Below are 27,791 nucleotides of genomic sequence, written 5' to 3' on the forward strand. Positions count from 1 at the left end.
CATACTGGGTTGCCCAGTGCAGTAGTCTGGGAGCTGACCTTGGCTGTGAAGACCAAGGCAAAAAAAGCATTGAGTACTTCCCCTTTTTCCACATCATCTGTCACTAGGTTGCCTCCCCCATTCAGTAAGGGTCCCACACTTTCCCTGACCATCTTGTTACTAACGTACCTGTAGAAATCCTTCTTGTTACCCTTCACATCCCTTGCTAGCTGCAACTCCAATTGTGCTTTGGCCTTCCTGATTACACCCCTGCATACTCAAGCAATATTTTTATATTCCTCCCTAGTCATCTGTCCAAGTTTCCACTTCTTGTAAGCTTCCCTTTTCTGTTCCTGCACCCTCAATAAGGCTTCTCTAAAATACAGCCAGCTCTCCTGGACTCCTTTCCCCCTCATATTAGCCTCCCAGGTGATCCTGCCCATCAATTTCCTGAGAGAGTCAAAGTCTGCTTTTCTGAAGTCCAGGGTCCGTATTCTGCTGCTCTCCTTTCTTCCCTTTGTCAGGATCCTGAACTCGACCATCTCATGGTCCCATGATCACATGGAACAGGATGTAAAAACAGAGATGTTTTTCTCTGGGGCTAGATCCATAGATGGGACTTAGAATCAGGCACCCTGCTACCCAGTGGAACTGACAGCCCTGAGTTAGGTGCCCAGGTTCCCTATACAATGCATGGCCAGAGTTAGAGGCCTAAAAATAGGATTCACAAAAGCCAACACGATGAGAAGGGAGCTGCCTAAATTAACAAATAGAAAATGCCAAGGAGAGAGGTTTGGCCTAAGCTATGCCCCACAAAGGAAGACAGGCACTTTACAGAAAGCATCATCCCCATGAGCCCCCTCCTGGAGTTAGGCACTTAAATGAGGTCAGACCTTTCTCGCAAATTAAAAAAAAAAAAAAAAAAAAAGAGATGGTGGTGCTATACTCCCCCCTTTTACCCAATAGTTCTGTGGTAAAAACACTCGCCGAGGATGTGAGAGATGGGAACAGGGATTTGAATCCAGGTTGCCTATTCTGAGCTAATGAGTATTTCCACCACCTCATCTGCCTCCTCTTGTGTTTTGTACAGGCCCCACAGGTGAAATAGGAGGAGGAACAGCTAGTTTGTGACTCCCACCAGGCCTAAGGCATGAGCTATGTGCTGGGCTTCAGGACTGAGGCAGCTTTGCTCGTACCCACCAGCAGAAGGGTAGTTGCCAAGGGAACTGTAGCAGCAGAAACTTAGGTGCCATGGGAATTTAAGCACCTATGTTAGGCAGGAGGTGTGGTTTAAGGATCTGAATTTTGGATTTAGGTGCCTACATCCCTTTGTGGATCTAGCTCCCAGATTATACAGGCAAAATTTTACCTGCCCACCTTCACTGTTATGCAATGACTATGCAGCCCTGCTATCCTCCATCCCAGAGGTGGCACACTTTGTTCACAATGTATTAACACCTTGTATGCTGCATAGGGGTCAACTGGGATATAAAATGCTTCCTATTTTAAGATAACTTTTCAGATCCAAACTCTGTCCTCCCCTTATCCATACCCTTCCACAGGCATACAGGGCCCAAAAAGACAATGGATTTGATGATATACTATAAAGGCAGCAGAAATCCGGTATTGGAGGGTCAGAACTTATGCTCTATGGGGCCCCCAAATGCAGTAGTATTACGAGTCATTGGGCATGGGGGACAAGGATTTGCACCCACAAGCCAAAGCCTGGCTGCTTTAGTGGCCACAGGAAACAAAAGGATTCTGTTCCCCACATCACCTTCCCTGAAGAACTCCAGTGCAAATTCCACTGACTCTGGGTTTTTGAAAAAAGGAAGTATATGGCCCTGGTGTGCTACTTTTGAGAATGGTATGGGTGTACTGAATATTTGCCTAGTCTTACAACAACTTGTATTTTAATCTGTAAAATGTCAGTAGTTAATTTCTTTCGCCACCAAAAAAAGATGAAATTTTTTCCATAGTTAACAATAAAAGATTACCACTATTACAAATTGCATTTGTAGTCCATTGATGTGCTCATACTTAATTTCTATCTGACAACAATAAGATATTATAAATATGACTATTTCTGAAGCTAATGTACCTGGACTGACTTCTACAGTCATTACATTTTGAAGAAACAACAATCTGATACCTCAATAAAAAAGCTATTTTGAAATCATAAATTATCCACTGAAATTTATAGAAAATACCTACATCCTTCCAAACATAATCATCATAAACACACTGAGCTAGAGGTGGAGCTATCTGATGATGTGTTTTGACTCCTCCTTTTAAGAGCTACCTATTGAAGTAATAGGTATGCCTAGGTGAAATATTTGTCTGAAATTCTTAGGTTTCCGGTGCAAGTTATAAACTTTGTGCAGAGAAAGGAAATAGCTCTTGACAAAGATCACAAGTAAACCACCGCTGCTATCCAAAGAAGAAATGAACAAGCCTTGTCAAAGATTTAATAATAATTGGGGTGCTGTAGCTGTGTGTGTGCATTAGCAAGAATTTTATTCTGCTGTAAGTTTTCTTGAGAATTTAGCAAAACTTCTACCCCTACATTATCAAAACAGTGGATGGAGATTTCACTGTGTGACTTAACCACTGCAAACATTAACAGAGTAAACTATAGTAAGAAAATAAAGTGTGGCAGTTCAGAGAAACTCCAAGGTTTTCTAGAAGAATCACACTGCTAAGTCTGAGAACTGTTAACTTAATAACTTAGGGAGAGAGTGCTTAGGAATGTCAGCAGTTGTCCACGTACTTGAAATAATGTAAAGGACATCGGGAGGAGGGAGAGGAGGAAGGGGCGTTCACGGAAACCATAGCCTAAGCACCTAAGTATACCCAAGAAAGAAAACAGGTGTTACAACACACTGACAGTCGTATTTCAGTTGAAGTGACCTTCAAACCCCTTATACCTCTGAGTGCAGCCTTGCCTCACAGGGTCAATGCACAAAGTGGGTGGTGTTTAAAATTCCTAGCTCCTGCCACAAATGAGTCACACCCAGGGAAGATTCTGACTCCTTACTAGTACATGGTAAGGACCATGTAATAATCACTGGATAATTATGTGTATTTAATAGTTTCTGGGTAATAATGTGGTTCTGTTTTTAAAACTAAAGCATAATCACAATATGTTCTGTTTAATAAACAAGTTACATAGTAATTAACCTTTGAATTACTTGACATTTCCAAGTGTAATTACCCACATCTGCTTAATTACATAATTACTATGTCTACAATATATGTAGTGTTTGCCATATTGCCACAAGGTAGGGGCCCAATCCTATAAACTTTACTCTCATGATTAGTACTCAACACCTCACAAGATCAGGTCCTAATTGTAGTATATTGGTATGTGTGCCTTGCAGGGCAGAGATAACTACAGGTTCACTAAGATTGCAACTCAGCGAAGGAACTTAAAAAAACCCCATAGCTTCATAAAATAGGAATGATTTCATTTAATTCTGACATCTATCAATGATCATATCAAATCATCTTAAATGGCACAAAGCCATAATCCATTTTGAAACTGAAGCTTCCGTCTTTCCTGTGTACTGATACTGTTTGTGACAAAGGAAACGCTGCTCAACAGATTAATGGATGGAAAACTAGATTTTTTCACAGATGGTTTGTTCTGGGCTATGGGCTAAACTATGGGCTAGATTCACTTTCACTGCCATGTGCCACTGATGATATAAAGTAACAGTAAATCCAATTTAACTAGCTGGGTAAACTGGGTTTATGGCTGCTTTGCAACACTGGAGTGGCACAAAACCCCTGCAAACAAGGCTGATACTGCTGGACAATGTAAGTACAGTATAAGGATGATGGATATTCTTTAAAAATATATACATATAATTTTCCTGTACTGCCGCCCCAACCTGGTATCTGAAATTCACACTGTGTTTTTGGTCAGCTTTCCACATCAACAACCACAAAGATTCTAGAATAAGATTGCTGCAAAAGATACATGATCAGGAAGATTGAACTCTGCTTACTTTTCCACCCTTGTATTGCTTTAGAAAGGCTGACAGCAGTTAAAACTTTGCTTTTGGCAGTAGACAAAGCAGGTGCAATTTGGAAGACATATGAGGAGCAGGTAAGTGCAATAACAAGGAACCATTTTAACAGTTAGTTTTGTGTCTCACATTACTGTTTACTGGGAAGTAGACAAGATGTGATGTTAAAGTGTATCTGTAATAGGCCCATTTGCTACATTGCAAATACAAGCCTGTGAAAGCAAACATGTACTTGGTTACAGGGAATAAAAGGAAATATTTATGTTGATTCATCAGGGAGACACTAGAGGCTATGAATTTAGGTGCCTAACTGCCACTTTAAGTGTCCAAGTCTAAAATTTAGATCCAAAACCTCCACTCAGCTAACACCTAACCCCATAGGCCTCTAAAGTCCATAGGCCAGAGGGGAGCAAACTACGGACCATGGGCCACATTCGACCCGTGGGACCGTCCTACCCAGCCCCTGAGCTCCCGGCCGAGGAGGCTAGAGCCCGGCCCATCCCCCGCTGTCCCTCCTCCCCTGCACCTATGCCGCCGCGAGGGCAGCGCAGCTTCTGCCTGCCCACCTCCCAGGCTTTCCAATAAGCCAGTCCTGCTGCTCTGAGTGGCCTGGTTAGGGGGTGGAGGGATTGGATAAGGGGCAGGAGGTCCCGGGAGGCAGTCAGGGGACAGGGGGTGGTTGGATGGGGCAGAGGTTTGGGGAGGGACGGTCAGGAGACAGGGAGCAGGGGGGGTTGAATGGGGGGGTCCCGGGGGAGGTTGGATAGGGGGTGAGGTCCTGGGGGGGGAGTTAGAGATGGGGGTCCCAGGAGGGGGCAGTCAGGGGACAAGGAGGGGGAGCATTGGATGGGTCAGGGGTCCCGGGGGTCCTGTCAGGGGACAGGGGGGGCGGTTAGGGGTGGGGGGGGTCCCAGGACGGGGCAGTCAGGGGACAAGGAGCGGGGGGGGGGGTTGGATGGGTCAGAGGTTCTGAGGGGGGCAGTCAGGGGGTGAGAAGTGGGAGGGGACGGATAGAGGGTGGGGGCCAGGCTGTTTGCAGAGGCACAGCCTTCCCTACCAGCCCTCCATACAGTTTTGCAACCCCAATGTGGCCTTTGGGCCAAAAATTTTGTCCACCCATCCCATCAGCGCTAAGTTTCTGCCAGTAAAGTCCCCAAAGCACCTACATTTCTGTCCACACGCATGTGCACAGCCACCTGTATCCTGACCCTGCTGAGGAGCTTGGTGCCCAGCTCCCAGTAGGATCCTCAAACTAGGCGTTCCCCCACGTATCTTGCCTGCAGCCCCTGGTCCAGCAGGCATTCTCAGAGGCTACCTACCAGATTAGTGCCTGCACAAAATAAGGAGGCAGTAGCCGCCTCCTTATACCCAATAGCCCAGTGGTTAGACGATTCACTCAGATGTGGAAGACTTAAATACCCACATGGACCAGGGACTTTAACCCAGGTCTCTCATCTCCCGGAGAAGTGCACTAACCACTGGACTATGGAGTATGCTGGGGTGGGTCTCTTGCCTGTTGAAGCTGTTCCATTTTTTATACATTATTTAAATATTTATTGGGCCAGAGAGAGAACAAGTGTGAGAGATTGACTCCACAGCCTGGTGGTTAGGATATTCATGTGGCAAACCCAAGTTTAAGTCCCTGGACTATTGGAAATATAAGGGGAGAAGGTCTGGCAGCGTGGACAGCTCCTTTTTCTCATTTTTGTGTGAGTACGGCCTGACCTGGCTAAGGCCCCTAACTTCAGGAGAGGATTCAGGGCTGAGGCCATGCTCTTTCTGCCTTACCACTGTCCAACTCATTACGTTGTAAAGCATTTTGAGATACCCTAGGTATGAAAGACAATATAAAACCAGATTCTGTTATATATACATATACCCCTAAATTCTCTCCTAAACTACATTACCTATAGTCTTCTGACATGCACTGAGTTCAGTAGGACACAGTACTATTCAAAGTGCATGGTTTATGGAGGGCTGATGGTTACTTAGATAAAATAGTCCTGAACAGGAACACAGGGAAAAAGTTAAAATATGCTATCACTCTGATGGTCTACTCCACTTGAAGGGGAAAAAATGTAAATCTCTTCTTTAACAAAGCTTGTCATTAAGCAGTATTCCTGAATTCTGGAGAAGAAAAGTGATCCACAGATCATGAATACATTATTAATCAAGACTTGGTACTCAGACAGTCATCCTAGTCTGCGAGATTTATTCAGACTCATCCTACAAGCATGCTTATTTTTCTCTCAGTCTTGTAAAGTCATTTGCTAGTAAGCCAGCAATCAGGACAGTCTGGCTTTAGGTGCTCGAAGAACAGTGTGAATTAAAGCTGTTGAAATGGAATAGTAAAGGCTTCTTTTTTCCCCAGATAGCTTTGGAATGCTGCAAATCTGATTATGTGAATATGAGGCCACCCGCTTTTGAGGGGCAAATTGTTAATATTCTGGCATTAGAAATGACAGAATACTGAATATCATCATCATGAATATTGTTCTCTTTCACAGACTGTATGCCAAGGGAATTCTCCCATAAAACAGATAATTAACAAATACATTGATTATATATTAGATCTGTAGGTACACAACTCAGGTAATGGTAAGCAAAACTACGGGAGAAGCTCCACCTTTGACTTCTCCACTTGCCCTCTGCCCAAAAAGCTTTTTCTGCTAAAACTACTCTAACATCCCAAACCTTCTTCAGCTTTAAACAGTTGCCTTTATAAAAATAAAATAAAATAGTAATAATAAAAGCCACTAAAAGAATTTCCTTCTTTTCTCCAAAAATTACACTGGCCTGATATAGAGGACTGACCAGATTTCGTTCTGGACCACAGGCAGATTTCATGTCTGATCCATCAATATCCATCAGAACTGGAAAAAGTAGCAACATGCTATTGGATTTGATAGACAGAATTTGCTTCTAGCCCTGAAATGGCTCGACGTATCAGACCTTTAAAAGTGGAGCACTAATATACACAGAGACAGAAAAGGTATGATATGTATTTTAATCTGCCTCTGAGATCTAGACTAGACTGAACTTATGGGGTGAAATCCTACTGAGTTATACCTAGGTACTTCCACAGCAATTATACTGAAATCAATTCATTTGTTCCAGATTTACACTGTTGTAAAAGAGAGCAGAAATTGTCCCATTGTAACTAAAAAGAAAAGGAGTACTTGTGGCACCTTAGAGACTAACCAATTTATTTGAGCATAAGCTTTCGTGAGCTACAGCTCACTTCATCGGATGCATACTGTGGAAAATACAGAAGATGTTTTTATACACACAAACCATGAAAAAATGGGTGTTTATTACTACAAAAGGTTTTCTCTCCCCCCACCCTACTCTCCTGCTGGTAATAGTTTATCTAAAGTGATCACTCTCCTTACAATGTGTATGATAATCAAGGTGGGCCATTTCCAGCACAAATCCAGGGTTTAACAAGAATGTCTGAGGAACAGTGGGGGGGGGGGGGGGGGAGGAATGAACGAGGGGAAATAGGTTACTTTTTATAATGACTCAACCATTCCTAGTCTCTATTCAAGCCTAAGTTAATTGTATCCACGTTCTTGTTAAACCCTGGATTTGTGCTGGAAATGGCCCACCTTGATTATCATACACATTGTAAGGAGAGTGATCACTTTAGATAAGCTATTACCAGCAGGAGAGTAGGGTGGGGGGGAGAGAAAACCTTTTGTAGTGATAAACACCCATTTTTTCCATGGTTTGTGTGTATAAAAACATCTTCTGTATTTTCCACAGTATGCATCCGATGAAGTGAGCTGTAGCTCACGAAAGCTTATGCTCAAATAAATTGGTTAGTCTCTAAGGTGCCACAAGTACTCCTTTTCTTTTTGCGAATACAGACTTACACGGATGTTACTCTGAAACCTGCCATTGTAACTAAGAAATTCTGACTTTATAGATGGAAACATACACAACAAAAATAACCCTCAAAATTTTGCACCTCTCTAAAACATTTCTAAAATCTTTTCCTATAAAGTAGGTGGCAAGGATGAAGCCAGGATTTTAAAACCTCCAAAAACTGAGAGACTATATTTTCTCTATGGTGCTTTCAAACCATCCTTTAACATTTCATATAATGTATTACATTTTAAAGGATGGTTTTAAAAACAAAACAAGCCTTGAGAAAAAATATTCTCTCAAATTCTAAAAGACTTCTCTATATGGGAGAACAGGCAAAAAAAATCCTTTGTACTACCCCACCCAATTAAGCACTCTCAGATGTGCAACAAAAGGACCTACAAGCCATTTAAGCCTGAGTAAGATCTGTATAAGGCTTCAGATCCAGAAGCTTGTTCTTCAGGAGCTTGGTCTCATCTCTAGATTTTATATTATATTCACCGTTTCACACATCATTGTGGATTTCAGGTTACTTGTGCATGAACATACTCTGTAACTGATTATGGCAATTTATACTTGGAGTAATAAAAAGGGACAGGGAACATCACAGTTATTTTCAGCATGCTGAAGCCTATGTAACATGTTAACTGCTCTCTGATTAAATCCAACACACAATATCAAAAGGAATGTCTCCTTCTACTTACTCCTTTGAAGTCAACAGATGGAGCGACTACATTATGTAGATACTGTACATTTTTTTAAAATGAAGTAATTTCCCAGGTATTTGTGACCCAAACTTCTCTGCTATAGGATAATCAAAAGCAGATATTTAAATGATCTATAGCTGTATTTTCACATTTTAATTGTGCCAGTACTGGACATATAATCTGTGTGGTCAATTAATCAGTGCGTATATCTTACCTCTTATTTCATAATTAAAAGGATCCAAAGCTTGGAACCGAGTGATGATACATTCAAGAAGAGAACTCCTGTTTCTTAGTAGCTCAATAATTTTTGAAAAGGTAATGATATCTGGCATACATAATACATCCAGCAGATATAGAATGTGATCTTTAAATAGAAATGAGCCAAAGCTGTGAAATTCACATAGAGATGTCGATCTGAACTCCTCTAAAGTTAGTAGGGATTCAGATTCAGTCATTTCCAGAAGTGACTAGTGACTTTGAGTGCCTCAATTTTGACTCACTTTTCCCATCTTCAGAAACCATAAAAGGGCCTGATTTTCACAGAATAGATACTCTGCCCTTCCTGAAAGTCAGGCCCCTTAGGCCCCTTTAAGATTTTTAGGCTGGGCATCCAAAAATCAGTGGCTTGGGAAAATTTAGCCAGGGCTCCAGTTCAACCCATATATAAATATAAAAGAGAGAAAGAGTGAAGGGGGGTAGCGGGGTAGAGGCAGAGGACTGAGCCATAAAGTTTGGATCCAGTTCAGTCCTGAACTTCCACAACATTTGAGCCTGTGGTTCAGGATCATCTATTATTATATTAAACAAAATATTGTTTGAAAGATCAACATATTGAAACTTATCTGAGAAGACAAGAAGTCAGTATTTCTGCTTTCAGAAGACAGGCATGCTTACTCCAGCTGGTGTGGTATGCTGTGGCTTAACTTTATGCCACTATTAATGCCCTGTGGGTTTGAGTCTGGTTGTCTCAGCCTAGTCCTCATAATTGGTTCACATATAAAATGCACCACCCAGCCTGGAACAATTTGTTATAACTGGCAGGCGGTGCTCAAGACAGGCCCAGTATCAGAGTAACAGAGTGTTTCAAACATGGGTGCGTTTGGATTTGTTTGTTTTGTTTTGCTTCGGAGGGGTGGGAAATATTATAGTCAGAATCTAGCTTTTTTCCTTTGTTGAGAGCATGTTGTATAGGCAGATTTTTCAGGGACTTTTCAGCTGAATGAGGGGGTGGCCTAAATAAGATCTCTCTCCTGCTGCTTTAGGGCATGATTGGATGTTAGATGGGGAGGAGGCACCGTAGAACCAGGAGCTTTGATTACCCATTGATTCATCCCATCACTGGGCAACCACTAATTTGACAAATGTACTGTAGATTGCCTCACTCACTCTGTCTCCGGAACATTCATGACTAGATTGTGATATGCTTGAATGTACTTATCATTCAAATTTGTCAAATCTGTCTTTTAGAATGTTTTACTTCCTGGCTTGATCATAGTCATCCAAAATGTATACTGGACAACTTATCTGGGATTAGTCACCTAAATTACATAGTATTGTTTTTCTTATCTGATTGGATTACTATATAAAACATTTCTGCCATGAATACAGAAATTCACATACTGCAAAATTTGTGCCAATAAACTGGACAGAGCTTGAATGTTTGCTCAAACAGAACACAAAAAAGGACACGGACAAGGTCAAAACAAATCATGTAAAAATTCAAATGCATATTCATAGGGAAACTTGGCGGGGAGGCTTTTGTTTAGTTTTCTGCATGCTCACCTACTATGTATCTATAGTGGCAACTAGGACAAAGTCAAACAAAAAGTACACAAGTGCTCTAGAAAATTTAACTGTCATAATTCCAGCCATGATGCATATATAAGGTTCCACTCTAACATAGGTAAGGTCTACACTAGCAAGCTTACAGCAGCACAGCTGTATCGATACAGCTATGATACTGTAAGATCGCTTACGTAACCGCTCTATGCAGACGAGAGAGAGGTCTCCCATCGACATAATTAAACCACCTCCAACAAGCGACAGCAGTTATGTCAGCAGGAGAGTGTCTCCTGCCAACATAGCACTGTCCATACCGGCTATGTGTCCACTGGCACGTCTGTCACTGTAACTCATGTCGCTCAGAGGGATTTTTTTTCACACCCCGGAGTGACATAAGTTATACTGACAAAAGTGCCAGTGTACACTTAGCCATAGTAAAACCAGACAGCAAAACCAATATGGAGAAGTGACATTATGCTTTACGGCCTAAGAAGCAAGCAGTCCTGTATTCTAGTCTACTCTATATAGATTCTTGTACCATCCACATCACCATATCTGTGCATCTTCCAATAGTTCATTAAGCAATGTGACTAACATGTGGCATGTGTGGTTCACTCTCCTCTGGGGGTGAACTGTGTGTGCTTAATGTAGTGCTTTGCTTTTGGGGTTTTTTTAAGTGTATATGTTGCTATGTATTTATGTTAGAGAATGCAAGGTCAAAGAAATGCACCTTGCACTTCGAGCAGAGGTGGTGATGGTCCTTAGTTCTTGGAGGAGTTCAAGCCACAGTATAGGAGTGGCCTCCAAGAAGCCTCTTCTCCTGGACAGATATGCTGTATGTGATATTAGGTCTGATTGCTCTATCTAGGATGTCATTTCATCAATTATTTTCCCTGCTGCTTCTGGTACTGGAATTTTCTTTTACTTTTTGTGTGTACTGTAGCTTCTGCTCCTCAAGAGACACTCCACAGAATCTGTTGCTTAGTAATGTCATCCTTCATGGAAATTAGTTGAACTTCAAAAGCTGAAAACATCTCTTATTAGGCACAGGTTTCAAGGTAATGAATTCCTCTGAGAAAGTCGATTAAGAAAACCAGCCTTCCACAATCAGCACCAGAAAGACAGACCTTCAATTGTGCGTACAAAGACACCGAAGTTTGCTAGCACCATAGTCAAGGTGAGCTCATGAATAGAAAGAATCTCAAAAGTAAATAAAGAGGTACAAAGAAATGGCCTTTTAAATACCATTACTAACCTTATAATTCAACTTTGATCAACAATAAATGTAAACATTAAGAATTAAAAATTATTACTGCTATCTCAGAACAAAAAACTTGCCATACAGAAACAAGCCAGGGGCCTGTCCAGTCTGGTGCCGTCTCCTACAATGGCAACACCTAGTATTTCTGAAGACATTATAGCTATATGCACCTACAGAATGTGGTGTTGATCTGTTAATTTTGACTACAATAGGATTTTGCTAAGGGGTGAGGCTGATTAGGGGTTTAGAAACATACAAAATTGTACAGTACAATAAAATTGATAGCCGGGCACCTAGATCTATGGATGGATGCCTTTTGGTTTTCAGAATTTGAAATAAATTACAAATGTGTATTCTAAAGTCAAAAACAAAAACAATGATCCAAAAATTTTACTCATAAAAAAATCTCCAAAGAGCCTCACCATTATGGTGACAATTGGGCTCCAAAGTTACTCAATTGCATTAAGGGCTTCTCTACACAGGGGCACTCAGGAAAGTTAAGACCGATTAACTAATGGTGTGAAGTTAAAGAACATTAAACCCCCCTATGTGGATGTTCTCACATTCAGAAGTAAAGTGGCCTTAGTTTAGCCCTGGTTTGCACTTAAAAATTAGATTGACCTAGCTAAATTGCCCAGGGCTGTGAAAAAATTTCACACCGAGCACCGTAGTTGGGTTGAGCTACCCGAGGTGTAGAGACAGCTAAATCAATGGAAGAACTCTTCTGTCATCTTAGCTACCACCTCTAAAACAGAAGGATTAACTACACTGATGGAAAAATCCCTTCCATTGATGTAGGAAGTATCTACACTACAGTTCCACAGTAGCACCGCTGCAGTCCTGTAGCTGTACACCTATAGTGCAGACAGGCCCTTAATACCAGAGGAAATTCTGGGATTAAGCAAACTATGGCGTGGTCTACACCTAAAATTTAGGTTGATCTTGCTACATCACTCAGGGCTGCAAAACATTTTGTGCCTTGTGTGCCGTATTTAGGTCAACGTAACTCTGGTGTGTACACAGCTAGATAAATGGAAGAAGTCTTCCATCAACCCAGCCACTGCCTCTTGGAGAGGAGGATTTACTTCAGTGACAGAAAAACCATTCTGTTACTGTAGTAAGTATCTACACTATAGACTTTCCTTAGTTTTCTCATATAGACAAACCCTAAAACGTAGTCCACTTTCATAGGTTCCACACAACCTTCATCTCTCGCACTCACACACACACACACACAATAAATGTCAGCTAGTCACATAAAAGGGGTCAGTAGTCCTAGAAAATGTTGGAAAGAGAAGGGAGGGTGGTTATGGGAGAAGAGAATTCCAATTTGTATTGTTGGTGAACAAAACTAAATCGTATCAAACCAACCACAGAGGTTTTCCATGCAACGATCTGCTTGAGGCAGAATGCCAGTCACAGCTACAAGTATGTTTGCATGATTGTTGCGATGTTCTTCACCCACATAGCAGTAAGCTGATTCTTTAGACACTGACAAATACAACAGGTACACATACTGCTTTAGAATTGTTGCATTATGCAAAGCTTGCAGCTGTAGAATATTGTATCATCTGCAATATTTAAATTTCTGAAGATTTTAATGTTTCCATAATTGTTATAAAAAGAGTTGCACAACTTACTTACAAAAAACCAACATTTTGTGCATAAAAGCAAACTACTGGTATATCTGATAATAGCATCTGAATTCTGGCACATCCTTCTGGTAGCAATCCGTAGAAACTGTGGTTTTGCTGAACATTCACAAAATTACAGAAGTATGGAAAAATACCAGCATTTATTTGTTTTTAAAGTATTAGCAGTACCACTGATTTTGTGTCTCTTTTTTCAATTATTTTCTTTTGTAATAACAAGATTACTCTATTTTTTTCAGACTGCATAAAAAGTAACACTTACTAGAGACAACAGTTTCTTCTCAGATGAGATTGATTGTGGGGGAAAGTGTTAGCCTTAGAAATGCTGAAATAAATTGTATTTCATCACATTTCCCTCCAGGCCCGTTCATACTGGGGAGCAATTCATTGGAATCCTGCACATTTACTTATACTATATGGGCCCGATACAGAAAAGCACTTAAGCAAGTGCTTTAGTCCAATTGAAGTCAATGGTATTTAAACACAAAGTGCTTTGCTAAACTGGGGCCTTTACTGGTGAACATAATCTATACACTACGTAGAGCCATAAATTAGTGATGACATAGACATATTGGATCCCCAATCCTGCATTAGATTAAAATTGCTTAAAATGTGAGCAGCATCCTGTTTATACTTGCACTCTCACCACAGTTACCAATAGCGAAGTTTCCCTCTGCAGACAAGTCCATAGACCGGTATCACAGCACCTTGTACCAGTCCTTTAGTATAACATTAATTCTCCATAATTTTCAAACATTATTGGCAGAGGTGTCGATCATTTGCTAACTGAAAATTCCCATAAAACCACAAGATGCTTATCATCCAATTCACCCCAATTCTTATTTCTACGACTGACGGAAATAATCCATCACTTACAAATAGACAGAAATTGAGTCATAAAAGTCGTTGTCATGTGTGGAAATGAATCATGCTGTACTGTACCACTGCCCGTGGCATATGTTCTATTTATTCCACACCAAGATGATTTTAATTACTCAGTCATAGCTAAAAGGTAGCACATCTACTTTATACGGAAATAAAGAAAGTTATGTATCCTCCTTTAGGCTTTCACTCTTTCCTTCATTAAAAATGCTAACATATGTTTCAGATATATTGGCACCATCTCCATAGCAGTTTTAGCATTACTGCATTTTGTTGTACAATTACCATAAAGGAAATAATGTTTTGGGTGAAACAAAAACAGCTACAAATATAGGAAAGTTTCTAATGGTACAGACATTAGTCTTCATTATATGAATTATAAAGGAAGCTTTAAAAATATTTGAAATGATAAAAGCAGATATTAAAATTATAGGCGTTTTGACAGGCCTACATCTGAGTGTGAATATAACAATTTCTTAATGTCACAGACTTTCCCCACATGGTTGAAGAATGTTCATGTTTATTTTCCTTTTTTGTTTTTGAGTTATTTTCATGGGTGTGATATGTACAGAAAATACAACACAATTCTACTTAACAATTTGTTTTTAAAACAGTAAATTCAAGGTTTCTCCACATAGGTAAATTACTACTGTTCAAAAAGATTAAACAAGTTCATAATGACAAAGTCGTGGCTCCAGGAAAAACTGACTTTTAAGAAATTCTTCACCCTTTTCGCTGCAACAAATGTGTGTTCTGGAGTTCTGCTTCCACAGAAAAATGAACCAATAAATCTTTCAAGGAGGGCAACATTGCATGACTTGAGAGTGAAAAATCTTTCACGTTCTTAGAAAGAACATTAAAATCTGGCAGTCGTCTAAGCATAAAACCAAATAAAATTATAAAAGTATCAGGCATAAAAGTGAAAATCAACAGAGGAAGAAAAGAGAAAAAGCATTTTCTTCTCTATATAACTAAATACCTTTACATAAGTAGTAAAACTATCCAAGAAATGCAACATCCCTTAGGAGTATAGAAAACTCATTTTAGCAACAGAATTGTACACATGAAAGTTGTGACAGCTTCATGCTTTGACTGAACAACACTGAGATAACTGCAAAGTAATAAAAAAAACATTCATTTTCAATACCAAAGAATCTTCAGAATATAATAGATGGGAACACAGTTCAGTCATGAGTAAAAAAAAAAGTCATTTTTGGAGAGGAAGAATAATATTGTAATCTCCTAAAATTAAGAAGGATCAAATTAATTTCAGATTTTAACACCCCCCCCGGCCCCAGTTAAAATTTCTCTTACACAATTGCCCTAATACTGCAAACACTTGTTTGTAAAGTTACCATCTGTTTGCAGGATCATAGCCAGCGAGAGTCAGCAGTTTAACAATCTTTATCTTGATCCTAAGAATTCAACTGAAATTAACAAGGCACTGCTCTGTAACAGCCAATTGAACACAATAAACCAACTGGTTCTGTAAATAACACATTGGGGTAAACTGGTCTGATTTTTATACTGAGCAACTCACCTTTACTTTACTGTACTCCCTCTTGGTTAGCTAGGGGTTTTTTTTCTGCTAACCTCCCAATCCCCAAAACCTATTCCATTTGTATGTTTCACCCCCACTTTAAGACTCCTCTGAGTTTGACCCAATGCAAAGAGCTGACATTAACAGATCAAGCATTGAGAAGAGAACATGCTCCAATGTGGGCTTAAACATTGCATTACCAAGACAAATCACATTTTTGACAGATGCAATTTCTACTTCACAGTTTGCACAGATCAGAGATTATGAAATCCCCGCAAGGTCATGTTCCCCCTTCAAGGAATCATTTAACTAACCTCACTGGATTACTCATCTTCTTTCCTCCTTGAATTATTTTATTTTATTACATCCATTCAAACCAGTTTAGTTCGTCTGGAAGACAGAGCCAAAATATCTGTTACTGCCAGTGGTAGAGTGTGTGTGCTCCCATTGTATGACATTAGTCAAAGCACAATGTTTCTGTTTTCAGAGAGAAAAGGAGTGGATAGCTCTGAAATACAAAATCGAGCCCGGCCATAAACTGGAGCCACAGATGCAAAATTCATTAAAAACAAGAGTTGTACTCTAAGAGGAACACAAAAAAACAAGTTGTTTTGCTCTAAAACTCCATTACTGCCTGTCATCTGATCAGAGGATAACCGTTACAAGTATGCCACCAGAAGAATTAAATGTGAATGTAAGAGCTGACTTCAAGGGGCCTCTTCATTTTAACAACACCTTAGCCCTGGTGCCTCGGCTTGAAAGCCCACAGTCTTGTTAAATCTGCATTGAGTGGCAGTGCATTTAATTGTTCAAAACAAGATATTATTTAAAACTGAAATAAAAATCAAGGCAAAATTCCTACTTTAATATGTTCAAAATACAAATACCTTTTTATCAATATTTTTAGGTGAGAGGAGTAGAGATTACTTTGAGAGTGGCCTTAGACCTTCACTAAATAGCTTCAGAAAATCTAATCCAGACATGCTCTCCAGATAGTGAGTGGTCCCTATGCATTCATACAGAACAAGAAGCTTCTTTGCACACACACACACACACAAGCCTTATGCAGTATGCATGCATGCTAGGGACCGAATGGCTCGGCAGCAGTTCTGCAGAAAAGGACCTAGGGGTTACAGTGGACGAGAAGTTGGATATGAGTCAGCAGTGTGCCCTTGTTGCGAATAAGGCCAATGACATTTTGGGATGTATAAGTAGGGGCGCTGCCAGCAGATCGAGGGAGGTGATCGTCCCCCTCTATTCGACATTGGTGAGGCCTCATCTGGAGTACTGTGTCCAGTTTTGGGCCCCACACTACAAGAAGGATGTGGAAAAATTGGAAAGAGTCCAGCAGAGGGCAACAAAAATGATTAGGGGACTGGAACACATGACTTATGAGGAGAGGCTGAGGGAACTGGGGATGTTTAGTCTTCAGAAGAGAAGAATGAGGGGGGATTTGATAGCTGCTTTCAACTACCTGAAAGGGGGTTCCAAAGAGGATGGCTCTAGACTGTTCTCAGTGGTAGCAGATGACAGGACAAGGAGTAATGGTCTCAAGTTGCAGTGGGGGAGGTTTAGGTTGGATATTAGGAAAAACTTTTTCACTAGGAGGGTGGTGAAACACTGGAATGCGTTACCTAGGGAGGTGGTGGAATCTCCTTCCCTAGAAGTTTTTAAGGTCAGGCTTGACAAAGCCCTGGCTGGGATGATTTAGTCGGGGATCGGTCCTGCTTTGAGCAGGGGGTTGGACTAGATGACCTCCTGAGGTCCCTTCCAACCCTGATATTCTATGCACACACGCACACCTTATGCAGCTTAGAAGGGGACATTTAACAGAACTGACACCGTACTCTGGACAGCACAGGGACCGCTTACTCCTGGAGAGCGGTATGCTGAAAAAGGGGGTAGGAAGGTAGCAGGGTGATGACTGTATCCCCTAATTGGAGCAGGGCTGGTGCAATCTGCTCCTTCAATTCGTAGCCAATGGGATTGTGTGTGGAGGGAGCAGGCTGCACTCCTCCCATGCACAAATACAGCCCAGAAGAGACTTTACCTTCCACAAGCACAATCTTCCCTGTGGTAGTACCTGTCTCCACCCTGATGCCCAATTCAGGGCTGTTACTTAAACGCCACAAATTTTCCCGTTTATCCGATTCACCTGTCATTTACAAGTTTATGTAGTTGATAAAAATACATACCTGGATTATGATCATTGAGGGAAATCCACCGACATTTTTCCTATTCTCAAATACGAATGGATATTTTCAAGGCAGTTATCGAGAAAGGCAAAGTCAGTACCTGATATGAATCCAAGAGATGGTGTGGCATTCCAGGGAAAGAAGCTTCCACTAAACAAGCTGATTTGTAATACATAATAAATGAGTGGGGCAGTGGCCATGTGAGTGGGAGATGGCAAATAAAAACAACATAAAGAAATACAGGAGAGAGGTAGGGAATTTGACGTATTTGATCCCACTCAAGCCCCACTGCCCAACTCTCCATTATAAATTCTGAACTAGCTTCCCAAACTTTCCCCATTTGTTAAACCATCTCCCCAACTTCTTATAATTACAGATCAGATTATTTCATGGAAAGATTTTCTCAATTTTTGTCGTGGTTATAAATTGTAGGACTGTGGCCAGTCTTTAGATGAAGGTGTTTATTATTGCCCCACACCAAAACATGGTTCATGTGCTTTTTTTTTTTTTTTGGACCCAGAAACACTTATTCCAATTATTCCTTGGCCATAGACTCTCCCAGGCCTTGATCCTGCCCATTTAGAATGCCTGGGTGCAGCATTCCACTCACAAAGACTCCCGCTGACTTCCTTAGGGCTCTGAATGGGAACAGTCGTCTGCCTACATGCTGTAAATCACAGGATCACAGCCCTAATTTATAACTTTGACTTTTGAACATAGCAATAGATTTGGAAGTTTCATAACCACAAAAATATTAAAATGTGTACAATGATATTTTATCTTTTCATTCTGCCCCCATTTCCTCATTCACCAGGATGAAGGAGTTAATATCCCATCAGGTTAATTTTCAGGAACAATATCCAGCAAATCAATAATTGTAGTTTTAGATACACCAATGTAAATCTGCCCTCACGAAACTAAACAGATCTTTCATTAAACTACCACTATAATGTGTAAAACCTCCTCCACAAGCAACACAAACATTCTGAAAAACAGATTCTGTAGCAAGTTTTGTAAAGTGCACAAAATATTAATGGAAATATTTTTTAAATGTTCTGATGTCATCATCAAAACTCTTGAAATTTTGTTAAAATTAAACAGAAGTTACCTAAATGTGACTTTTTGGCTCTAATGTCTTGGCAGAAAGCAGCAACATTTTCAGAAAAATTACACCAACTAAATATACTGTACCATAGCAGCATAAAAAACCCTACAATTAGATGCAATTGCAGGCTTAATAAGCAGAAAACTGACAAAATATTAGAAATGTAATTTAAAAAAAAAGTCTGGGTTTCCGCTGAATCCTGGAGGTAATATTTGTAATTTTGTTTACATTGTTTCTGACAGTAAACCCAGTTCTAATCAATCACGTTTTCCCATAAAATTGAACAAGATATTGGAAAACCATACTTAAGTTATAAGATATGGCAGTTGAAGGAGCCATGTTAAAATAAAACAAAACAAATAATCCCAGAAAATAATCATCATGTCAAATAGCTGCAATTTTACACGACTGACCGGTGCTCCCCACACACATAGATGGCACTTGGCCGAATGCGTCTCCTTGTGTGACCGGGGAACTGTGGCAAAAACTTGAAGTACTTGGGCATTAAATCTAAGCATGCATCATGAAATTTCTTAATCCTCCAGTAGTAAATCAACGGGTTCAGTGCAGACTTGAGGTAGCAGAGCCAAAGGAGCCAAGTGCTTATCTCAAAAAAGTTGTGCTTGTGGTAAAAGTGACTGTTGAATGTGGCAATAAGGCTGTAAGTGGTGAAGGGCGCCCAACAGACTATGAAAACGATGAACAAAATCAATATGGTTGTGAAGGCACGAGTTTTAAAGCTCATATCAATGTTCATTTGAAAAGGTCTCTGAAGGCTCATGAGACCAAGCTTGCTGGCCTGGCTGAGGCATATGCTGTCCGGGTGGCTGTGGATTCGAACTGCATTGTGGCGTACAGTGTTGAGTATGCCCATAAAAGAGTACAGCATCACCATGAATGGAATAAAAAAAGAAATTAATACAACTAGTATCACATACGCCTGGTAGCCAGGACTAGTGGTGTAGCCAAAAACACACTGAGGTGCTCTAGAAGGTATCTGCAGGTTGGGGTTCCCCACAGATAATGGAAAAGCAACAACAAAGGATGCAGCCCATGAAACAGCAGTGAGAATCTTTGCACGGTAAGGATTCAGCTTATCTTGCCTCTGAACTATAATAAGGAATCTATCAATGCTAATAATGAGTAGGATGGCCACCCCCTCTATGACAAACAGCCAGAAAAACATGGCAGAGACTCTGCAGAAGATATCTCCAAAAATCCATCGCGTGGTAATGATGCTTATCAGAGCAAAAGGCATGTTCAGCACCGCAAGCAACATATCTGCAAAAGCCAGGCTTGCTAAGAGAATGTTAATTGCAGATCGCATGGCAGCCTTCTGGTAGACCATGAGGCAGACAACAAAGTTTCCAAGAAAAGAAACCAACAGTATAAATATCATAGCAGCAGAAAGAATGATCTGGAGTGGCAGACTCAAGCTCTTGAAAACTTCTTGTGTTGGCAGGATAGCTGTAGGGTTCACTAGTAAAGTACTTATCTCAGTGGTGACCATGGCCCCTGAACTGTGTTTCAATGGTTGTGTCGTGCCACTACGAAGCAAAAATTGGAGAGTGGTAACATTCATATAGGCATTTTCATAGACAATAAAAGTAGCATTCAATGTCCTAGAATGGGCAGATGTCAACACTGCGGAGAAAACCATTGCTTCTGGAGGAATGAATGCAGAGCCAAGGTCCTCAAGGCATTTCAGCTTGTAAGGGTAGTATCACGTTCCTTGGCCCTGGACCAAATCAGGATTACACAACTGAAAACAGCAGAGCTCCAACTTTCATGACAATATTTATGCCTGAAAAAAACAAAAAACAAACAAACATAGGAATGAAACTTAAAATGAGCAGAAAAAAAATTGGTTCTTAGACATCACTACAGGACAAATAATGTAATAAGTCTGAAAACCCCTGTTTTCTGATATTAACTCTCTGATCATTCTGTAATTGTTCTCCTCCCTCACCCACCCCCCAGTCCTAGACCATTAATCTGAACATTCTGAATGTGTTTTGGAATCTGAGTGAGTCTGAGACTGTTAACATTTCAAGTCTGAAGGGAGATGGAGCACCACACCCAGAAACACAGTCTTTGGCTTAGTTTTATTTGGCACCGGTTTTAGGTACACTTTGAAGTCACAGTGTAACGAGGAAGCATAAGTCAGAGAGTAACCTAGCTGCTCTAAAACACATAGGATCAAAAATGTAATCCCTTCCCACAGCTGGAGTTTATTAACAAAGAAATGAACAATAATAAAAACAAATCATGAACAAAAAGTCCAAACTTTTATCCAGGCTTCCCCTAAAGTTCCTAGCTGTCTAGGACCTCTCAGCCCTCAAGTCTGCTTCCTCCACTTCAAATACCCCCAGCAGGAGTGGCCTCCGTCCAGGCTTAATATTGCTGGCAGGTGTTGCAGTGCAAGGCAACTTTCAGCTTCTGTTTCCCAGATGGACCTTTAACCTCTTCCTACTCTGGTCTTGTATGGTGTTTGTTCACTCCCTCACAGGAAGGTACAGTATTACTATGAACATAACTACACTGTTGATTCATGAGTTTAATTATTTTCCCTTACTGCTTGAAGGAGGAGGATTAATGTTTTATGTTTTCCTCCTACCTTTTACATTTCAAAGCCCTGCTGGTAGCTCAGGGAAAGCAGACTGTCCTCCTAAACTACGTAGTGAGATTCTTGTAAAAATGCCAGATAAACTTTGTTCTAGATTTCTTCTTATTATTACTTGCCCTTCATTTATATTTTATATTAACTCCTCTGCAACAAGCACTAATGTTAATAATAAACTAAAGCACAAACAGTAGACCCACAGTGAGAAAGTGCCCAGAACTTACTGAGAGAAAAAGCCAATTTAGAAATCTTTCCTTTAATTGTCTTCTCCACCAAAAATGTTAAAATTCTGTGTGTAATCAGCACCTAATAGGAATTGATCCCACTCTTTTCTGGTTCAGATGAACAATAATTTTGACAGTATGAGTATCAAAATCCCGGATTAGATGTTATGTCTAATCCAGCTATGATGTAAATTTAGGATCGCCTTAGGTGCCCAGATACTATAGCAGAGGATGTTGCACAAAATGCTAGACAGAAAACAAAATCAATCAATCTAAGGTGTTCTTGTTTAGAGGCAAGGAATTTAAAAATATATGGCTTTTATGATTAATTACCCTTTAACTATTGCAGAAAACAACCTGGGGGGAAAGTACGAGCCACAAAGCTTATTTTACATATATTGTACCAACTCACAAGCATACATGTGCTGTTCCTTCCTTTCTATTTAAATCCCAGTAGCTAATATATGCAACACCGAGAGGGTGAAATTCACCCAGGTGCAGAGTACCAGTGAAAGGTTTTCTGCACCATTTAATCCCTTCTGAAAGGCTGTGCTCGGGGGACCTCTGAACCCTCTAGGTACTGGATCAGTGGAATTGGAGACAGAGGACCAATGTTCCCTGGAGGGACTGCTATTCATTGATGATGAGACATCAGAAAAACAGGCAACACGGAAGTTAGGCTGGGAGCAATTCAGCCACATGGAAAGAGCAATGTACAAGGCTTAAAGCAGCTCCATTTGCTCAATTTAATCTGCATTCAGCTTCACTCCTTGCAAATGAAACAGGTAGGGAGGACAGGGTCTCCTCACTGACTCCAAATAAATTAGCATTGTGGATGAGCTGCTAGGTCCATGAGTAAAAACAGCCATATAGGTGCACAGAATGGCTGTAGATGCTTTCCCAGCCCACTGGGATAGAGTAGGGAGCAAGGAAAGGCTGAGCTTCAGCCCTCTGCCCTGTCTGTGAGTTGAGAGAGTGGGTAGGATTCCCTTTGTCCAACCCCACAGAGTTCCTCCCACAAAACCTGAGCAATCAGGCTTTTTGCACAGAGAGCAAGTTGCAACAAAAAGGTGTTTGAGTTGTTCTCTCTTCCCACCATCAAGCACAAAATCGTTTCTATGATCCATCCTGTTTCCCTCCTCCAAAAAAATTTGGAAATAGAAACAGAGGTTGAAAGGAAGTCAGAAAGAAAGGAGCTAAGAGGAGTTCACATTGGTTTTGTTTCACTCTTCAGTTACTAGCTGTGAAGGCCAAATCCTACAGTTTGAAACTGAGACAGATGCATTGGATAGCAGTTACTGAACTGAGCATAAATGAGCCCATAGAGTGAAGATAATCTAAATTGGAAAATTTGCTTCTGGTCAAAGTGGACAAGTACGATGCGGCTACATTTTTGTCACTGTATTCTCATTTTTGGAACATGCACTCTCGTTGATTCTTTTCAAATGCAGAAAAGCTACAGTCCAAATTACTTTTTCCTTTTCAATGCAGAAAATTACTGGGTACACACATTTCCTCTGAAGCAAATTTCTCACTCAAATGCAACTTTTTTTATATGGAGCATAATAGACATAATTGTTTCTGATGCAGTGTAAACTCACAGCTAAATATCTCACAAATTTCATTCATCAAATATAATTATTGCTAGAACTCTGTTTGAATTTAGCAGATTTTGAAGCCAAGGGCAAAAACCTATCTGTTTAGAATTCGGAAAGTATACCCAATGGTCAAAGATTATGTCTCATGTAGAAAGCCAATAACCATCAAAACCAGAACCTCTCATACAGCCAAATGGTGGAGGATTTTTCTTTGTACTTGTAAATACAGTATTACAGCAACAGTTGTGTTCAAGGCAGAGTAAGCTAGTCTACATTTGGCTGTTGCTCAAGTTTGCCATTAAATTTAAAGTTTTCCTTTTTAATTTGACCTGTTTCTGTACCAAATTCTAGCCACCTACCAGTGATTTTCTTCAAAAGCTTAAAGTTGACACGTGGTTTAAACACATAGAAAGGAAGAACTCTAACATGCCCCTTTACATGGTCCCACTTGGGTTTTGTTTTGCTTTGTTTTTACAATTATCATGGTTTATTTTAATTCACATTTGGTTGGGTTAAAGATGACCTGTAATGTTAATTTTTTTTACCATGTTTATTATTATGTAAGTCTATAAATAGGCCCAATGGCCTGTGATGGGATGTTAGATGGGGTGGGATCTGAGTTACTACAGAGAATTCTTTTTTGGGTATCTGGCTGGTGAATCTTGCCCATACGCTCAGGGTTTAGCTGATCGCCATATTTGGGGTCAGGAAGGAATATTCCTCCAGGGCAGATTGGAAGAGGCCTTGGAGGTTTTTCGCCTTCCTCTGTAGCATGGGGCAGAGGTCACTTGCTGGAGGATTCTCTGCTCCTTGAAGTCTTTAAACCATGATTTGAGGACTTCAATAGCTCATTCATAGGTGAGAGGTTTTTCGCATGAGTGGGTGGGTGAGATTCTGTGGCCTGCGTTGTGCAGGAGGTCGGACTAGATGATCGTAATGGTCCCTTCTGACCTTAATATCTATGAATCTATGAACAAATACACTTAGCACAAACAGGGATATAGGTAGGTAGTACAGATTAGGGAAACATTTTTTAAATACAAAACCAAAACGTTATAAATAATGTAACTAATTTTACATCCCTTCTTTGACCCCACACCTGTGTAAGGGGGGCCTGGCAGATTTCTCTTGCTACATAGGAGGGAAAGGATTTTTTCAGTGCCTTAACATTCAATTCCCTGCTTCAGATAGAGCAAGGAGTGGGGCATAGAACCAACAGGAATGGGTAATTTACTTGTTAACCTAACTGACTCTCGACTGATGAGACAATTGAATTAGCTAGTTTCCAATCATGCAGACTTGCGTGTCCAGTATCACCAGCAGATTGAAAAAGAGATGAATGAATGAGTGAATCTGCTGGTGATACTGGACACGCAAGACTACATGATTGGAAACTAGCTAATTCAGTGAAGATGGATAGGGCCAAGGCTATAAACAGATTCTATCCACATCTGTTCTGAGTCACCATTTCCATTTGAGCCAGTTGGGGTGTTACCTGGTTGGTTTTATATACCATGTTATACCACTTGGATATCCACAGCCTCTCTCTCGGTGCACTCTTCCATAGTAAACAATTTTAAGCAGTCAGTATGGGGTCAATCTAGCAACACAGCCAAACCACTGTAGTTTGCATCTTTTGATGACTCTAGACATGCACGACACTTTCAGTCCTTTATGGGTGTCGCCATTTCTTAATCTACCTAGCTATGTCATACCTAGGATATGGCAAGGGCACCTTATTTCCAATGTTTGTAGTTTTTGCTCCAGACACTTTGTCAATACTCATGTTTCACAACCATAACGAAATGTGGGTACAACGAGTGTTGTATATAATCTGGTTTTAGCTGTTACGGATTTTACTTTCCAAACATTTTTATTCAGTTACATGAATGGTCTCCTGGCAGCAGCTATCCACTTGTCAATGTCATCTTCATGGTAGTTGTCATATGTTATAATGGAATCCAAGTAGAAGAATCTATCTACGTGTGATATGTCTAAACCATTAATGACTAGTTTAGTCAGTTTGTTGATTTCTGATTTCACTAATTTCACATTAGTTTGGTCTTTTGTTCATTCATTTTTAATCCCCATTCTCTGGCTCGTGTTTACAGGTTAATTGCTGCTTCTTGATTATATTATCATTATGATAGGCATTATCATTACTATATCATCTGCAAAGTCAAGATGATTGATAATTTGCCAGGATATCCTGCAGCCTCCCACAACGTTACTAAGCGAGCTTGTATAAGATGTTTTCTAAGGACACGTCTATACTAAAGAGGCACAGCTAGGGTGCTCTAGCTATGCTGCCATAGTTTAGATACTTACTCAAGTGATGGATGGGAATTTTCCATTTTTGTAGAACTCCACCATCCCAAATGATGGTAGAAAGATCAACAGAAGCATTTTTCCATGAACACAGCTATGTCTACCCTGGGGCATAGGATGGCAAAGATATAGCACTATGGGGTGTGGATTTTTCACATCCCTGAGCATTGTAGCTATGCAAACCTTTTAAGTGTAGACCAGGCCTAACTGTACAGCAAAAAATATTGGATTTAGTATGAATCCCTGTTTGACTTCAGTTTTCACTTCAAACCACTATGTCATAGAATCATAGAATATCAGGGTTGGAAGGGGCCTCAGGAGGGCATATAGTCCAACCCCCTGCTCAAAGTAGGACCAATCACCAACTAAATCATCCCAGCCAGGGCTTTGTCAAGCCTGACCTTAAAAACCTCTAAGGAAGGAGATTCCACCACTTCCCTAGGTAACCCATTCCAGTGCTTCATCACCCTCCTAGTGAAAAAGTTTTCCCTAATATCCAACCTAAACCTCCCCCACTGCAACTTCAGATCATTACTCCTTGATCTGTCATCTGCTATCACTGAGAACAGTCTAGGTCCATCCTCTTTGAAACCCTCTTTCAGGTAGTTGAAAGCAGTTATCAAATCCCCCCTCATTCTTCTCTTCTACAGACTAAACAATCCCAGTTCCCTCAGCCTCTCCTCATAAATCATGTGCTCCAGCCCCCTAATCATTTTTGTTGCCCTCCATTGGACGTTTTCCAATTTTTCCACATCCTTTTTGTAGTGTGGGGCCCAAAACTGGACACAGTACTCCAGATGAGGCCTCACCAGTGCCAAATAGAGGGGAATGATCACGTCCCTCAATCTGCTGGCAATGCTCCTACTTATACAGCCAAAAACGCTGTTAGCCTTCTTGGCAACAAGGGCACACTGTTGATTTATATCCAGCTTCTCGTCCACTGTAACCCCTACGTCCTTTTCTGCAGAACTGCTGCCTAGCCACTCAGTCCCTAGTCTGTAGCGGTGCATGGGATTCTTCTGTCCTAAGTGCAGGACTCTGCACTTGTCCTTGTTGAACCTCATCACATTTCTTTTGGCCCAATCCTCTAATTTGTCTAGGTCCCTCTGTGTCCTATCCCTACCCTCCAGTGTATCTACCACCCCTCCCAGTTTAGCTCACCGAGAACTTGATTGCATCTCAAGCTATGCTATATAGAATCTGCAATATTTGAACCAAACTTGCTTCTAAAATGTACCACTATAAGGTCTGAAAATAATCAGGTCTCTGAAAAACAACCAGGAACTTGGTCCAGATGGTATCCGCCTGAAGTGTTAAAACATGGCAGAACAGGCATAGTCATGCTCCTTTGCAAACTATTTAACCTCATTTGGACAAAGAGTGAAGTCCCTGAAGACTGGCTATGCTCAATCACTGTATCACTCTTTTAAACAGATGACCCAATGTATTGCAACAGCTACAGAGAAATATGTCTTATAAGCATTCCTAGCAAGGTATTCTGTAGAAGAGGGATTCTCAGCCAAATGCAAACAAGAGCACAGGAAATCCCTTCTGAGTCACAAGCTGGCTTTACACCTGAACCTGGACTGTAGATAAGATATTGTTTTTTATCAAATCTTGGAGAGATGCAGAGTTCAACGAACCTCTGTTTTGCACATTCATTGACTTTAAGCATTAGACTTTGTAAACAGAGAGGATCTGTGAAAAGCACTCAAGAGGTATGATTTAAGCAGAACTATTCATAAAAAGAGTTTATTTAAAATGGAAGTATTTTTCTCTTTTCCATTTAAAACTACAACTATATATTTTAAAAGTGAAAAGTACTGAAGCAACAACCACCACCTCTGGATTGAGCAATTAGTGACACTTAATTACCCTCTTAAGGAGTATGCCTTCTGCCCTTAATTCAGCAATGGTTAATGGCCAAAAAATGCCCAAACATGGGAAGTGAGATTACAAACCATGAACAGATATAGAAAGAAAAGAAAAATAGCATTTACTTATTTCTTCAGAAAGA

At 40.5% G+C, this 27,791-nt stretch overlaps 1 protein-coding gene across 1 annotated transcript; it reads right to left on the minus strand.

The window, feature by feature from the left end:
* Positions 1–19,401: 19,401 nt before the first annotated feature.
* On the minus strand, positions 19,402–20,661 carry GPR63 (G protein-coupled receptor 63). Its single transcript, XM_077811684.1, has one exon. It carries the CDS (start codon positions 20,659–20,661, stop codon positions 19,402–19,404), a length of 1,260 nt encoding a protein of 419 aa, XP_077667810.1.
* Positions 20,662–27,791: the final 7,130 nt, after the last annotated feature.

This window comes from Eretmochelys imbricata, chromosome 3, assembly GCF_965152235.1.
Source record: "Eretmochelys imbricata isolate rEreImb1 chromosome 3, rEreImb1.hap1, whole genome shotgun sequence".
Classification (NCBI taxonomy): Eukaryota; Metazoa; Chordata; order Testudines; family Cheloniidae; genus Eretmochelys; species Eretmochelys imbricata.

Coding starts and splice junctions, on each gene's coding strand:
- GPR63 (XM_077811684.1), bottom strand. CDS start 20,661: ATGGTTTTCTCCGCAGTGTTGACATCTGCCCATTCTAGGACATTGAAT.